The sequence below is a fragment of the Phragmites australis genome, chromosome 1, assembly GCF_958298935.1.
Source record: "Phragmites australis chromosome 1, lpPhrAust1.1, whole genome shotgun sequence".
In the NCBI taxonomy this organism is placed as follows: Eukaryota; Viridiplantae; Streptophyta; class Magnoliopsida; order Poales; family Poaceae; genus Phragmites; species Phragmites australis.
Window position 1 is genome coordinate 56,091,488 of NC_084921.1, and position 15,350 is coordinate 56,106,837.

Below are 15,350 nucleotides of genomic sequence, written 5' to 3' on the forward strand. Positions count from 1 at the left end.
TCGATCAACCAAATAACGAATTCTTGCCATGGGAAGCCTAAGAGACTTACACAAGATACTTGTGGAGTTGGGTGACCATCAGGAAGTGGAGGAAATGGAGGGAAATCAAAGAACTCCGGTGTTCCTTGTGTTTCAACTAAGAACACCAAAAGACATCAAATCCAACTCGAATCTTTTGAGAAAACGAAAATGAATTGAATGGATGAGTAGCTTATGAGCTCTAGAATGCAATGGTACCACATGCATAACTTCAATCCTTCACTTGAGCTCGGATTTTGGAAGAAATGGAGAGAGGGAGTGAGAGGGAGAGGGAGCTCGGGTGGGGAGTGAGAGGAGCAGGTGGGAGAGAGAGAGGGGGCAGGTGGGCTGCCCTTTTGGAGTGGAGGAGGTGTGGGGCCGAGTGGGTCCCACATGTTAGAGAGAAAGAGGTCCATTTTAATTGCGACTTTAATTTTTTCTCTCCCGAATTTCTTTCTCTCATCTAATTAATTTCAAACAAAGTACTCTAGTGCGCTAAAATAATTTACCTAAAAAATAGTTATGATGTTAATGATGCATGATTAAGTTTAATCACGTGATTATGGAATTTAGGATGTGACATACACTCATACCTATTATCAAGGATATTTTGGTCCATATTCTTCTTCATTCATCGGACGACCGCGACACATTCATGACTTAGCTTCGTCTCGATGCAAGCTTCATGATGGTGACATGTATTTCTCCAATCCTCGCATGATTTTAAGGTCAAACCACGAAACTCTCTGCACGCTTCTTAAAGTGTGATACGCCACTTGCTTACACATTAAGCAAGAACTCTGATGTCAACACGTGTACTCCATCTTGCGATCCTGACCGCCGATAAGTCTCTCTCGCTCCCAATCTCTCGGGTCGTCTTTGTTACTTGTACTGACATCCCTTTCACTTAACTTTATCAACACACCGTCTTTATCCATCTTCCAAGCTTTTCTTGACCTCCATGTGTACCGCTAGAATCACCCTTGACTCTGCCTGACCTCCTTGATCGTCCGGCACCAAGCACCCCACCTGACCCTGATCACCCGCTGTCGACTGCCAAGTTACATCCATCACCTGCACACAATAAGACAAGCAAACACATATCTCCAACTCCATATGCAGTTCGTCCATAATCATAATGCTCAATTGAAAACTCAAATCAACTCAGAGCACATTCCAATCAAAATTTAAATTCTGCTCAAATATGGACTCTTCGAAGAAAAGAGCGAACACTCCATAAAAATACGGTCACTCCACAAAAGCAAACACAAATAGTAGGCACGCACACCCTGCTCTGGTAGTCCAGCATGCCCCGTCCTATCACTGAACGCCATCACACTCATCTCCGAGATCATCCCGTAGCGTTAAATGCTATAGGTTAAATTACTGCGCCACCATATCTATCCACGAACTTGCTCGTCGAAAGAGAGCGTATGAGGAAAGGATTAAATATGATTTGATAGATTAATTAAGTACCTACTTGCGACCGACCAGTCTCCTGATGGCTCATGGTAAGGCTGATTGCAAAGTGACCGGGGACTGTTCGCAAAATGAGACCATGATCTCCAGAATATCTATCCGCCGATTGGTAATTGGCAGCGTGATGCCCCCACTTAATGGAAGCACCTCTTAATTATTACACCGACACATGTTTTCTTCTTATGATGATGATGAAATGCAAATCAGCCCATAATGTAAGGAAAGACGAAGAAATGGGCCATGACTTGCTGCAGAGAATGAGCTCACCAAATGGGCCCCAGCTGTCTGACATCACCTGGACCAAAAAAAGGGCGCCGAAATTAATCACTCGCGCGCCTCAAACCCTAATCCCCAAATCGTCTCTCTCTCTCCCTCTCTCCACGGCGGCGGGCGTTGGACGGGGATTGGGGATTTGATCAGCGGCGCAGCAGGCGGCGGCCCCTCGGTCGGGTGGCCATGGCAGGGCAGTCCGACCCGCACCTCTCCATCTTCTCGCCTTCCGAGGTAACCAACCCCTTCGATCCATCTAGAAATGCGAGATTGTCAGAGCCGACCTGATTCTTTGGATAGATCCTATCTACAAATGCAAAATTTCTTCGATGGCTGTTATGTGCCGCAGGTGGAGTTCGTGGCGGAGGATGAGATCGTCGAAATCGTCCCCAACATCCGCATGGACGCTCTCAACATGATCTGCGTGCGTGCGTCCGTCCAATACACCTCTTCGCCAATACACCACTCTATCTGTTTCATTGGTGGATTTTTCGCCAATTTTGCTTCTCAGATGATCACTTTTGGCTGACACTATAGTTATCCTCACTCCCGCCGTGTAGGGGGATTTTGGGCCCTTCTTCCCGCAAATTCCGACCAAGGTGCCTCTATGGCTTGCAGTGGCGCTCAAGAAGCGTGGAAAGTGCACCATCCGCAACCCTGAGTGGATGACTGTTGGTGAGGGCTCACGTTCTTCCTTGTTTATGTTGCTTAGTTTTCTCGCACCTTCTGCTGAAGCATATATCATTGCTACCTGTGTGGAAGCAGACCTTACTTTGTTTCAATTTTTTAGGCATGGAACAACCTATGGGATGAATTGCCTAGCTATTGCATTTTTTAAGAAATCTCTTATGTTTGCACGTTTTTCTACTTTAATTCACTATCTGGTGGAACCGGTACTCTACTACCGTTTATTTTTGGTATTTGAGCATTACTTGGTTGCCCATGTAACTAGTCATATGTTCATGGTACTGAAGCCTGACTCTTTTTGGCCCTTATCTGTTGGTTTTCTTTTGTTGCTAGGCCGTTTGACACAGGTATTGGATGCAGAAAGAGAGTCACCTAGAGAATTTCAGCCATTACCATTACACTATATTGAAATAACTAAGCTTCTGTTTGATCAGTAAGCATCCATATCAACTGCCTGACCCCATTTCTTCTATAGTAAGAAACTGTGAAAACTTATAATATTTCTCTCCCGTTTTTGCTGCAGTGCTCGTGATGACATCTCAGATGCATACTTGGTGAGCTCTAAGCAATCTCAGTAGAAATTTGTGATGTCTAGTCAGAGCTGACCTTGTTGACAAATTGCTAACTCTTAGTTGTGACACAGGTCAGATCTTTGATTGAGGACATCAGAGATGTTCGATTCCATAAGGTTGAGACTGGATTAGAGACAATATCTGGACGTACTCATGCTGTCAAGGTATGTTTTTATTTCTTTAGATTCTGGCCACTGAATCTGTTATGGATAGAATATTTGGGATCAAGTATCAGAGGAAAAGAAATATGAAGAAAGTCTCAGATCTGCCTGGATCAGCAGCCAAGTCGGATTCTGCTGAACATATAGCTGGCTGAGATATGCATATTACTATTCCTAGCATAGTTAGATTAGTATCTCTCTTTCCTAGTACAGGTCAGAGTCCTTGCTATCTATGTACCAGAGTCAATTAGCTATTATGTATCAGAGTTGGTCTGTTATTCCGGTGCCTAAACTATAAAGGCTACCCAAGGGCCCTCGTATTGGTCAAGCAATAATATAGTAAATGGTTTTGCCCACCAAATTGGCTCCGATCAGATCCTCTAATTGCCTGGGAGAAGCCCGGCAATTTAGATAGAGGGCGGTCTGCCCTATCTTACCTCTGTACGCCATATTAGAATCAATTGCATTTCTTGGTTTTTCAGATTCTGCGCCGGTTACTATTGATTGCATGTGGTTTCGATTTCCCTTCATCTGCATTTCCTACTAGTCTAGCAAATTTGATCCTTTGTTGATCAGACACCAATAATACCTTATGCTTCTTTTTTCCATTCTCACAGCTCAAAAATCTCTCTGCAATGGAAGTGAATATTGTCCGCCCTTTCATGGTGAGAACTTTGCAGGCATTCTATAAGCATGATAGCCCACAGATGATTCAGCAAGCAGATAATTCAGGGAGCAGACCAACACCAGTTGCAGACCGTGGTCCAAGAGTAAGCCTTCACCTTTTTAGATATGGTTTTTGCTTGCTTATGGGTACAATGAAGTGTTTGTTTTCATCAAAGTATTGATGTTGCACATAACAATTGCATATCAGAAAGTTGGTACAAATTGGCTGCACAGCACGGAATTGGTTTAACTTTGTTTATTTGGTGTGCCAATATGTTTCACAATAGCTTAATGCATACAGGCTTTAAGCAGAAAGAAGTCCTAGTATTTCCTATCTGTTTTCGAAAATCATGATCTTGTTAGCATTTTTTAAATAAATCTGTTCTCAAATCCATGATCTTTTAACAGTAATGACATGATTTGTCAGGAAAAGTTCCATGTCATGAACTCACTGTTCTTCCTTTCTTTTCCTTTTGCAGAGAGATCTAAGGCGCAGGTAGTAAGCATGATATGCATGGGCCTATCATTTGTCTTTGCAAATTATTTACTCCATATCTGTGGATTGCAGTTTGTGGAGGTACTTGCATTGCTTTCTTGTAAGGTTCTGTATGTTATACACACTAGCTAAGTATGTGCTTGAATCTTTCAGACAGTAATGGCAACTTTGCATCCTAATCTACCTATTTTAGGACTATTCTATCTGACCTGCAATGACAATCATCTGTCACAAATAGAAGATACTATCTCATGTATTTCAAGATGAATATTATCTGCGCCATGTATTTCAGGCGTGATACGAATCACCTGACTATCTTATCGTCTCGTGTTTGTATACAACCTGTGATTTTTATTTAGGTGCTATCCTTGTGCGCTTAATGTTTGTCTAAGCAGCTTTGTTAAGCGCAAAAGAAATAGGCACCAGCTGATTCTTTATTATCGTCTGAACTGATCTCAGGTTTCAAATTTTTTAATTCATCAGAGAAGTGCTCATGTTTGGACAATGATGTCATTCCTTCTGTGACTATCCATCAACCATCAATTGTTCCCCAAGCTTGAATAAAGAAGTACAAGGGCTCACATCACATGGTTGCTCTAGCGCTGTTTGTGGGAGCTATTTCCCCAACTGACTACACAGTGGTTCCAACTTCGAAGTACCATTACATTTCTAGTCGGCCGCCCGGCCGTTGCGATTCACATTTTCTTTTCTGGAGAATTATGAGCTTGCTGATAGCTCTCATTGTGGCTAGCACTGATTAAAGATTCCAGACAAGACAGATTATGAAATGAGCAACGTGACAATATCTACCTTTTTTTTTTCCTAGCGCCGTCAGGGTTGACGAGGCCCGCCAGACCGTTGACTCCACGCGGCCGCGGCGCGCCGTCAGGGTTGACGAGGCACATCCCATCCCATCATCCACTTGTTTCTCTCTCTTGCTCCTCTTCAAATAATCGCATTTTTTTTATTCGCTCAAATGAGTTACATAGGGCATCAAGCTGCAACTTGAGCAATTGTTTCTTTTTTTTAACGGTTGACTAAAGGAGTGTGAATAATAAGATTTGGATCAACTGGCCGTTGGATTATTTGACGAGGCCCGCCAGACCGTTGACTCCACGCGGCCGCGGCGCGCCGTCAGGGTTGACGAGGCACATCCCATCCCATCATCCACTTGTTTCTCTCTCTTGCTCCTCTTCAAATAATCGCATTTTTTTTATTCGCTCAAATGAGTTACATAGGGCATCAAGCTGCAACTTGAGCAATTGTTTCTTTTTTTTAACGGTTGACTAAAGGAGTGTGAATAATAAGATTTGGATCAACTGGCCGTTGGATGTTTCGTATTTTGCATTGATGATGCTGGTAGCTGTATTATAAGCTATAACTTATAGTTTTTATTATGTATCGACATTCAAGTTTGTTTTTTTCAAATTGCTTATTGTTACTAGCAATATATGTGTTTCTCCAGTATATATATTATCGGGTGAAAATTTTCGACACCCATTACAGACACGGGTATACAACTATTTAAAGGTGGCCGCGTTGGCACAAAATTCTCCCTCGCTTTCTCCAGTCTCCAGCCCCCTCCCGCGAGATTTCGCCAATTTCTCGCCCCACCCTCTCTCTACAAATTCGCGAGGCCTCGCTGCGGATTCAATAGAGCGGGCCGGATGATGCTGCTCGCCAATGAGTTCGCCATCTCGGCGCGCCGGAGGGTGGTGCCGTGGGGGTTCCCGGCGCCGGTGGGCGAGCTGTGCCTGCGGACGAGGGCTGCTGCAGCCGAGGGGTTCGGGAGCCACAGCCACGAGAGCGACATGGATTGGCGATGCTCGTCAGCGAATTTCTGGAGAACGGCGGCAGCGCCGGCGGGGACTCGCGCGGCAGCAGCGACAACGAGTCCGGCCCCTCCGACCTCGCCGACAAGATCTCGGTATGCATACGCCCTCCCCCCCATGCTACTTCGCGTTTGCATCGTTAGTTTAAGTGTTGACCCAAAACAAACAAATTACTGCTTCTGAAGCTGCGATGTTGGTTGCTTTCATGTCAATTATGTCTCGTATTTATGAGATTGCTTGCCTGGTTGATCTGACTTTACTGGATCATCACGCTACAAAACAAAAAAGTACAATAAGCTCGCGGTCCTAGTTTACACCTCTGTCCTCAATTTCGAAATACACACTGAGATTTCTACAATCAGCAGTTTACTTGCACAACCTTAATTCTGTTTCAATTTGTTACATCACATTGTTATTGTCCACTGAATTGTAGGCACTAGTCAGCATATGTACAGGTGGCATTATGTTAGAATTGAACCCGACTACTATGATGCTTAGCGAGCGATGTCTCCAAAATTCACATATATGCTCACCGTTGAAAAAAACAGTCCATGCATCCTTTTTGTTTTCCTGCCGTAACCTTGTGCTAGTAACTTGTAAACTATTCACGTCCCAAACTACAAATTGGCCTGTTTGGCTTGTTACCTTTACTATGCATCAGTAGTCCTGTTACCCATATAAATGATTGGATAAGTAGTGTTGGATACCTGATAGATATGTATGCCATGTATGCCGGAACTGACATTCCATGCACCATGCTGTAGATGTACAAGCAAGGTGGAGATGAGAAAGAAAATGAGCTGCTGTCCATGGTCCACTCACTACTGTTCTCTATCCACGATTCGGAGCTTCAGGCTTTCAAAAGAGCTCAATGCAGTGGCAGTTGTATCCGCCATTTACTTGTGAAGCTCTTGAGATACTCAGGATATGATGCAGCAGTTTGCACATCCACATGGCAGGGTTTTGACAAGATACCTGGAGGTACTTGAGATGAGAGCTTGGATCCATACACGCTTAGTTCTGAGAGTCGTTCCACGATTTGCTCCACAAATCCAGCTGTGTGACTAAACTGTTTGTGTTTTCCCAATCAGGTGACCATGAGTACATTGATGTCATAACGGACAGTGATACTATGGGTCCAGAGCATCTGATCATTGATATGGACTTCAGGAGCCACTTTGAAATTGCCAGGGCAGTTGATTCTTTTGGCACCCTGCTGAATTCGTTTCCAGTGGTCTATGTTGGCACCCTTCCCAGACTGAAGCAGTTCCTGCATGTGATGGTAGACGCTGCAAAATGGTCCCTGAAGCAGAACTCTATGCCCCTTCCACCTTGGAGATCCTTGCCTTATCTCCAAGCGAAATGACACTCCAAGTATGAGAGGAAAGACTTGAATACTGAACAAGACTTGCACGACACAGCTTCAGATCATGCACTGTGCTTTGGGCACCTGAAGAGGCTGAAATCCTCCCTTCAGTCAGTACTTGATACCGGAAGATTGCTGATGATGCCAATCAATGCTGACAAGAAGAGGATGCCAAAGTTTTAGAGGCGGCGGCGGTGTTCCCTTCTCAGTTCTTGATGGATTTCTATGTGCGCTCCTCTTTTGAGAGGTTTGGGAGTTTACAGATAAGGTGAAATAGGTGGTGGATACTAACAGGTCATGTGAGTGGAGGTAACATCCCAGGTTTTTTGAAGGCATATAAGAAAAACACAAAAATTCTTTTTTGAATTTGGTTTTTTGTTCTTTCAGCGAAGATGGATATGCCAGTGGTGCATCCCATGTACAATTGAGAGTTACCACAAAATCCCCCCACCCCCCCGGGTTATATTGATTTTTGGTCATAGAGTCGTTGTTCCCTTCAACTTGTTCATTTGGAGGATACCTCCCCCCTGTAGCAGAAGCTGATAGATACTGTTGATTCCCACTACTTTGTAATTGTAGACTGTACAAGTTGAATCATCCGCTGTTTCGAAAAGAAATACAGTATACGTTTTGCTTCATCTGGTTGTGCCGTCAAGATAAATGTTTGCAGTCAAAGTTGTGCCTACCTAAAAAAGGATGTTTGAAATTGTTTTAACCCATAGAAATTTACGTGGTTGCAATATAACCATCGGCCAGAAATAATAGGAGAATCCGATAATCATATCCCGACTTTAATATGTTCTTTGTTACAAAATTGCGCGAGAGAAGTCATGGTTGCAATCACAAAACTAAATATGCAGGCCAGGGAAGCAAGAGGTGGGATCCATGTGAGTTTGTCCATGAACAAAAAGCTAGATGGTTAGTGAATGAGCCATGTTACCGTCCCTAAGATGACTCTACTCTCAAATCTCAATAGGCACGACTTGGTTGCATCTCAGCACACTCTTGAATCTTGATCCCTTATAGCAAAGGTATCAGCAACCTGGAAATACATCAAAATGACAACGCCAACCATCAGCACAAGAAAGTAGACACATATCCTATTTTCACATGGTCAAGGAAGAAGTAAGAACCCAAGTGACAGCTCGCATAGCAAAAGAACTATTCATGCATCACAAATCCACTGCTGCAGGATTGCAAATAACTAATAGTATAAGAAGTAAACACATGATATCAAGGTTTCGTGGTGTAGTTGGTTATCACGTCAGTCTAACACACTGAAGGTCTCCGGTTCGAGCCCGGGCGAAGCCATACTCTTTTCTTTTTGTTACTCTGCGTCTGCGTCTGCGTCTCTGCGAGGTGAGACTAGTTTGAGCCCACCAGGTGGAGATTATATTAAATTTTAGTACAGTATATCCTTACTTTATAGAAAGAATTCTAAACAACATAGAAACTGCACAATAAGCTCATCCAAGACCTTCTAGCATCTCCCTCCCCTCCGGTGGCCTCCACCTCCCAACGCGGCCACCCAACGCGTCGAAGATGAACGGAGCCAAAAAGAACTCCTCACATCGAATCCGCAGAGCAACCTTAGATTTTGAAACGTCGCATGAACTGACACCTCCAGAGTAATCCGAGATGCCTGTAAACCGCTGAACGCATTTCAGCTATCGATGAACCAGACTCGAAAGAGAGAAACAAACTCGACAACTTCCACCTCAAAGCCAGCGAGAATAGAGATCTAATAGCAACCTCTGCGCCCATCAATACACAGACTAATGATCCAGAAACCTCCACCGCAAAGGGGATAAAAACACGAACACCCCATTATTCACCAACAAAAACACCAACACAAAACTCCCAAAAACAACCACACCAAAAACGCCCTGAAAAATCTTACAAACCAACCAACAAAATAGGATCAAACTACTACTATCTACCTACAAACTACACCAACCCAGCACCAATTGGCCGAATCCGCCATCTCTCGGATCAAACTACTACTATCTACCTGCAAAGATGCCCCCATTCTCCCCGCCCTCCCCATCCCGACTTGTGACTGTGGTAAGCCTGCCATGGTTCTTCAGTCGCTACATGAAGATAGTGCTGGTCATGCTTACTACGTGTACACGGACTATCGTATGAGTGTATATTTGTTATGAGTTAAGGTAGAAATATATGGCATTACTTTTGCTGACTTGACGTTTTAATAATTTTCAAGAGTGGGAGATGTGCTACTTCTTCCAATGGATTGATGGGTCCGAGATGTATGACTAGAGGATTCTGAAGATAAAACGGTTTAGTCAGTATCCAAAACCATATGACAAGTTTGTTCATTGGTTTCCTCCTCCACCAAATTCGTCAAAACTGATGGATAAAGAGAAGTGGGAATTAAGAATACACGTGTTACGGATCCTCCGTTGTGCAACTGCGGAAAGCGAAGCGTACTTTGTGAACCTTCTAGAGGGTCCTCTTACTTCTGCTGCAAAGGGGGATGACGAGGGTAAAAATTAGGTATAGTTACTTGTTTACAATTGTAATAAGGAAGTGTTATATGTTATATAACATGTATCATATTTTTATTAGAGAGGGAGGAGAGTAGTCATTGGGCCTTCCAAGCCCATTCATTATCTCTCTCCGCGTCTTCTCCTTCCTCGTCGCCGTCCATCTTTCGTCACCCACCTCCCCCTCTGCTCATCGCGCAGGCACCGCTCACAATCTGAATCTGCTAATCTAATTTCGGGTTTGCGGCAGGACCCCCTCCTCCCTCTTGGATTGGATGGCCACCAAATCATCCCTCCTCCCTCCCCCATTCATCTCTTCCCGCCCGCAACCTCGCCCTTTCGCTCTCAACCTCCGCCGCACCAACCCCACCTTTTCGCTGCTCGCATGCGCCGCCGGGGACTCCGCGTCCACGCCGGCACCGGACGGCAACAACAACAACAACCCTCTCGCCGCGGTCATCGAGGTGCCCCGCACGCTCTGGCGCCGCACCCTGCAGCCGCTCGGGGACTACGGCTTCGGCAACCGCAGCGTCTGGGAGGGCGGCGTCGGCCTCTTCATGGTCTCCGGGGCCGCCCTGCTCGCCCTCGCCCTCGCCTGGCTCCGCGGATTCCAGCTACGCTCCCGATTCCGCAAGTACCAGACCGTCTTTGAGTTCACACAGGCCTGCGGGATCTGCGTCGGCACGCCCGTCCGGATACGAGGGGTCACCGTCGGCTCCGTCGTCCGCGTCGACTCTTCCCTCAGGAGCATCGATGCTGTCGTCGAGGTGCGCCTCTTCCCTTGCTTCCCTTCTACTACTAGTTTTCGCTAGTACCACTGCACTTGATATCAAAACCTTTGTTGCTTTCATACTACATGAAAATTGCATGTAATACTAGAACCATGAAAATAACATTTGTTTAATTCAATCCATACCCCTTCCCATAATTTGCCGCTTCCACAGCTTATTTTACTTGAATAAATATGAACATCTAATCCAATATATGATGCATCTTTCTACATTCTACCCAAGATCACAATTCTGTTCTAATTGTTAAAAGTAAACTTGGGCTAGAGTTGTTCACAGGGAGTTCTCTAAGTTGTTCATCATGGAAAAAAGCATCTAAAATCTAGTCCTGCCAGTAAACTTGTTACGATTTGATTTCAAACTGCCTCACCAAGCATTAGATCTATCAAATCTGGTAAATTAGATGTGGACAGCACAAACCTGATGCGCGGCCATCCTGAGTGTTAGGGTCAAATCCTCTGCATAAATGTTTTTCACTATTTACTTGGGACTTTGGACTTTTCGTTTCACTGCTGATGTCACAGGCCTATGACTTGTATGAAAGTACAACCTTCCAAAACGTTACATTGCCTTAATGCTTTCCCTCAGATGCTTCTAATTGATAGAGCAACCTTTTGAAACTGAACCATACTTTAATTCCGCCAATATGTCATTGTTTCGTTTTTTCCATTTCTATTGTTCATGAGGTCTTGTGTTCGTGTAGTCCAACGAACTTTTCAGCTCTCTTAGATACATTTTTTCTTATGGACAATTTGTGCCGGACAATTAGGTTGAGTGTAGCTTTCAATCATCACCCCGTTTCTGCCATCACTATGTTCAGCTATCTATCATCAACCCATCTTTATATTTAGATGTCATTTCTTAAGTCTGCGCAGAGGCTGGTCCGTATTCCAATTTTACATTAGCGCTGTGCTAGTCAATTGTGCATCCATAGCCCCCTTTTTCCCTTTCATGCTATCTACCTTACATTTCTTCAGTTTATAAACTGCTCTATTCTCGTTAGCAATATGCTTTGGGCTGAATTTCAGATATTCTCGCTGTGGCAGGTTGAAGATGATAAAATCATTATACCACGTAATTCAGTGGTTGAGGTGAATCAGTCTGGTCTTCTAATGGAGACACTGATTGATATTACACCGAAAGATCCACTCCCTGCACCTTCAGTAGGACCACTTGATCCAGACTGCTCCAAAGAAGGCTTGATTCTCTGTGACAAAGAGAGGATGAAAGGACAGCAAGGAGTAAGCTTAGATGCTCTGGTTGGAATATTTACCCGTCTAGGAAGAGACATGGAGGAAATTGGTGTTAATAAAAGCTATAAGTTGGCTGAAAAAGTTGCATCTATAATGGAAGAAGCACAACCTCTTCTTACACGGGTACATTCTTCTCTCCAATCTTCACACAAGTGTCTTCGAACTAGTATATTTGTCATATTTACCTTGTTGGAATCTGTGTGCAACCGATTTCTTCACTCAATCCTGCTGGATAGGACTGCATGGTTCAAATGCCTTATTCCCTATCACTGGGGCTTCATTCTGCATGGCTCAGCAATGTTTCCTAACACATCATATATGCCAAGGTGCAAATCATGTTCTTATTAATAGTTCGTCCAAAGTGTGATGGGCTGCGTGCACCTGCTCAGTGCATAGGCCGGAACCTTATTTCAGTATTGAAATAAAGCTTCCTTTATCTTTTAAAAAAAGATTTCCACCATCATTTATTTGCCTTGGCGCACTGCTACATATCCCAAATATCAGCATGCTAGCTCTGCATTCAGCAATAACTAAGGTAGAAATGGTACAACTTGTCCATTCTTTATTGAGACTTCAGTTAAATCAGGTTCACATACAGCATACCTGCTCCAGTTGGCATGTCTACTTGCCTCTTTTTTTCTGAGTAATGGTCAAGAGTAGGGGACCTCCACTTAGTTGGAGTGTGGTGTTAGGTTATTATTCTTTGTGTTGCATGCTTTTGGAAAAGTGGGTGGTGTGTGGTGCTTTTTCCAATTATTTTGTGAATTTTGTTCTTTTTGTAAAATATTGATAAAATTTTGTTGGAAGCTACTTCTGCTGTTAAATGTCGTATACATGGAATTAAATGGTAGTTATGGAACAGATTGAAGCCTTAGCTGAAGAAATTCAACCTATGCTCTCTGAGGTTCGTGATAGTGATCTGCTGAAGGATGTGGAGATTATAGCTAAAGGCCTGGCTGATGCATCTGGTGATTTAAGGTATTCTTAGAAAGTGCTATGATCTAACAGATAATCTTTATTCAACTTCAAGCATCTTGCTTCTTTTTCTGGAATGCATGTGTAGTGACTAGTGCGGTTCACGATTAACAAGGGCATCAACTGGTAATACAATGATTTTGTCCAAAAGAAACTTATTTGCACAGCTCAACTGGTAATCCTGTTGCTTGTTACATTTTGCTACTCCTATAAATATTGTGCTTTAATAATAAGTTGTGTTCCATAAAAATATATACACTGTAGCATACTATTAGTACAGATACTCCATTTTTATTTGCAAATAATGTTATGGTAGACGCTTAACTTTTCCTTTGCTGCCATGCAGAAGGCTGAAGTCTTCCATGCTTACCCCAGAGAACACTGATCTTATTAAGCAGTCTATTTTCACCCTTATATTTACTCTTAAGAACATTGAGGTTCGTACTTTTTTACCATTTTTGCATTACCTGTTTCTCAAACTGAACAACAAGTTGACAGTTATTTGCTGTGCTGTGCCTTTTTCTTTCTTTCAGAGTATCAGCTCAGACATATCTGGTTTCACCGGTGATGAGACAACAAGGCGCAACATCAAGCTTCTGATCAAGTCTCTCAGCAGGCTATTGTGATTGCTCAGTGGACCTTTCTCTGTGCAGGATTGCTTGGAACGGGAAATTGTTGGTAGAGTAGGGCTGTCTTGGTACGTGAGACTGAGGTAATCAGTTAGCAAGAGAACCTAATGAATGTTCAACAAGGTTTTGAATAGTGGGGTTAATCTCTCCGTTGGTTTTGGTCCAAGTTTTCTAAATTCTTGAACATTCCGAATTCAATCGAACAAAAATAGAAGAGGAGGCATCGGGAGGAATATCTCCGTGAGCTTTGGTCAGTCATATAGGCTCATTTATGTTTATAACTTAGCTTCCTGGTTGAGCAAGTGTATTCAAGTCACGAGAATACATGAAAACTAGCTTCATTGCTGTCTTTCCTACGGTTTTGGGTGTAGCATTGGTGATTGGTGCTGCGCGATGTATTGCACATGACAGTGAAGGCATTTTTTTGGAGGGCAAGTAACGTGAAGGCATTGGAAACACGTCCAGGTGTTGCGTAAGATATTATCATGCATGTGGATAGGTAGATGTAGGGCCGCTTCGGATTTTACATGGTTGAACAACAGTTGATATATATCAAGACTCAAGTTTCAAAAAAGAGGACATTAGCTATGGAAGTAAGCATTTAGGCATAGATGGAAGATGATGAATCGGTGAGTGCTGATCGAGGGCCCACGCCTGTCTATCCCCTCGGTATCTATGTGTTTTTATTGTTACAAATAGATATCTTTTTAGTGTAACCATGTGATCAATTGTTAAAAGATATATCTCACTAATAGATTTCTCATTATGTTCCTTCATCATGTATATATATGTAAATTGTTTATTAAATCAATACAAGCGTTTCATTCTTTCTACTATATTTTTTGAGTTAAATCTCTCGATCTCTTTCTATTTTTAAAACGTTATCAGCCACTATTGTTCTAGCCCTATTGCTAATTGGTCACATCCAGATCAAGAACACATGCTCGACGGTCTCTACAGCGAAGAAGAGTGGCACGACGGCCTCGACACAGCGAAGATTGGAGACACGAAGTCATCGACACAACGACCCCCCTGCTCCACCGGTGGCATCTCCAAGATCTTCCAATCGGAGGCGATGCAATCCACGACCCGGTATGCTCATCGTCTTGCCTCCTTATCACCGGCAGTGCACACTAGCACCGCCTGCCCCATGGCGTTGGCCACTCGCACCACGCATCAGAGGTGGCAATTCGCCCCCTCCAACTGCGCTTGCACGAGCCAACTGTGGCCCGACGGCGGATGGCCTTAGCCCGACGACGGCCGGTGAATCTGAGGAACGATAGCGCCTCACATGTCGGGAGATAGTAGGCGGATGCGGTCCACCCATGCTGGTGACCGTGTATTCCTCCAACTGCGACCACCCCGTTTCGGCCACGCTCGCCCGCACCCATTCAGCGGCGCCTCACCCTCACGGCAAATACGCCATCCGGCGGCAGCCATCTCGGTGGATCCACCCTCTGGTGGAAATCATCTCCCACGTGCGTTAGCCTATCCGTTGGTGGCCCTCGGTGACTACCGGTCGACACCCTGCCACCTCCCTCGGTAACCACCCAGCTGTGGCGACTTGCCCGAGCCAGCCACACCGGCATTGCTTTGGCGCTCGACCCCGACAAATCAGCCTGGATCTCATCGGGTCATGGCACACCGGTGGCGC

At 44.2% G+C, this 15,350-nt stretch overlaps 2 protein-coding genes, 1 non-coding gene and 1 pseudogene across 5 annotated transcripts; all 4 read left to right on the forward strand.

Moving 5' to 3' along the window:
* The first annotated feature begins 1,811 nt into the window (after window positions 1-1,811).
* LOC133929753 (DNA replication complex GINS protein PSF2) lies at window positions 1,812-5,686 on the forward strand. 3 transcript variants are annotated; one of them, XR_009911648.1, is made up of 9 exons: window positions 1,812-2,001; window positions 2,117-2,191; window positions 2,328-2,442; window positions 2,788-2,887; window positions 2,978-3,008; window positions 3,098-3,190; window positions 3,805-3,957; window positions 4,333-4,430; window positions 4,809-5,686. XR_009911648.1 is itself a non-coding variant. In XM_062376540.1 (8 exons), exons 1-8 carry the CDS (start codon window positions 1,954-1,956, stop codon window positions 4,351-4,353), a joined length of 636 nt encoding a protein of 211 aa, XP_062232524.1. In that variant the 5' UTR covers window positions 1,812-1,953; the 3' UTR covers window positions 4,354-4,653. The 3 variants fall into 3 exon arrangements, 1 of the variants encoding a protein (XP_062232524.1); XR_009911645.1 differs by having other exon boundaries at window positions 4,833-5,686; XM_062376540.1 differs by lacking the exon at window positions 4,809-5,686 and having other exon boundaries at window positions 4,333-4,653.
* A 154-nt stretch (window positions 5,687-5,840) lies between these two features.
* On the forward strand, window positions 5,841-8,165 carry LOC133929742 (uncharacterized; annotated as a pseudogene).
* A 619-nt stretch (window positions 8,166-8,784) lies between these two features.
* TRNAV-AAC (transfer RNA valine (anticodon AAC)) lies at window positions 8,785-8,858 on the forward strand. Its single transcript has one exon. It is a non-coding gene; the product is annotated as a tRNA-Val (tRNA).
* A 1,287-nt stretch (window positions 8,859-10,145) lies between these two features.
* On the forward strand, window positions 10,146-14,052 carry LOC133929771 (protein TRIGALACTOSYLDIACYLGLYCEROL 2, chloroplastic-like). Its single transcript, XM_062376549.1, has 5 exons — window positions 10,146-10,818; window positions 11,886-12,215; window positions 12,955-13,070; window positions 13,414-13,504; window positions 13,601-14,052. Exons 1-5 carry the CDS (start codon window positions 10,327-10,329, stop codon window positions 13,691-13,693), a joined length of 1,122 nt encoding a protein of 373 aa, XP_062232533.1. The 5' UTR covers window positions 10,146-10,326; the 3' UTR covers window positions 13,694-14,052.
* Window positions 14,053-15,350: the final 1,298 nt, after the last annotated feature.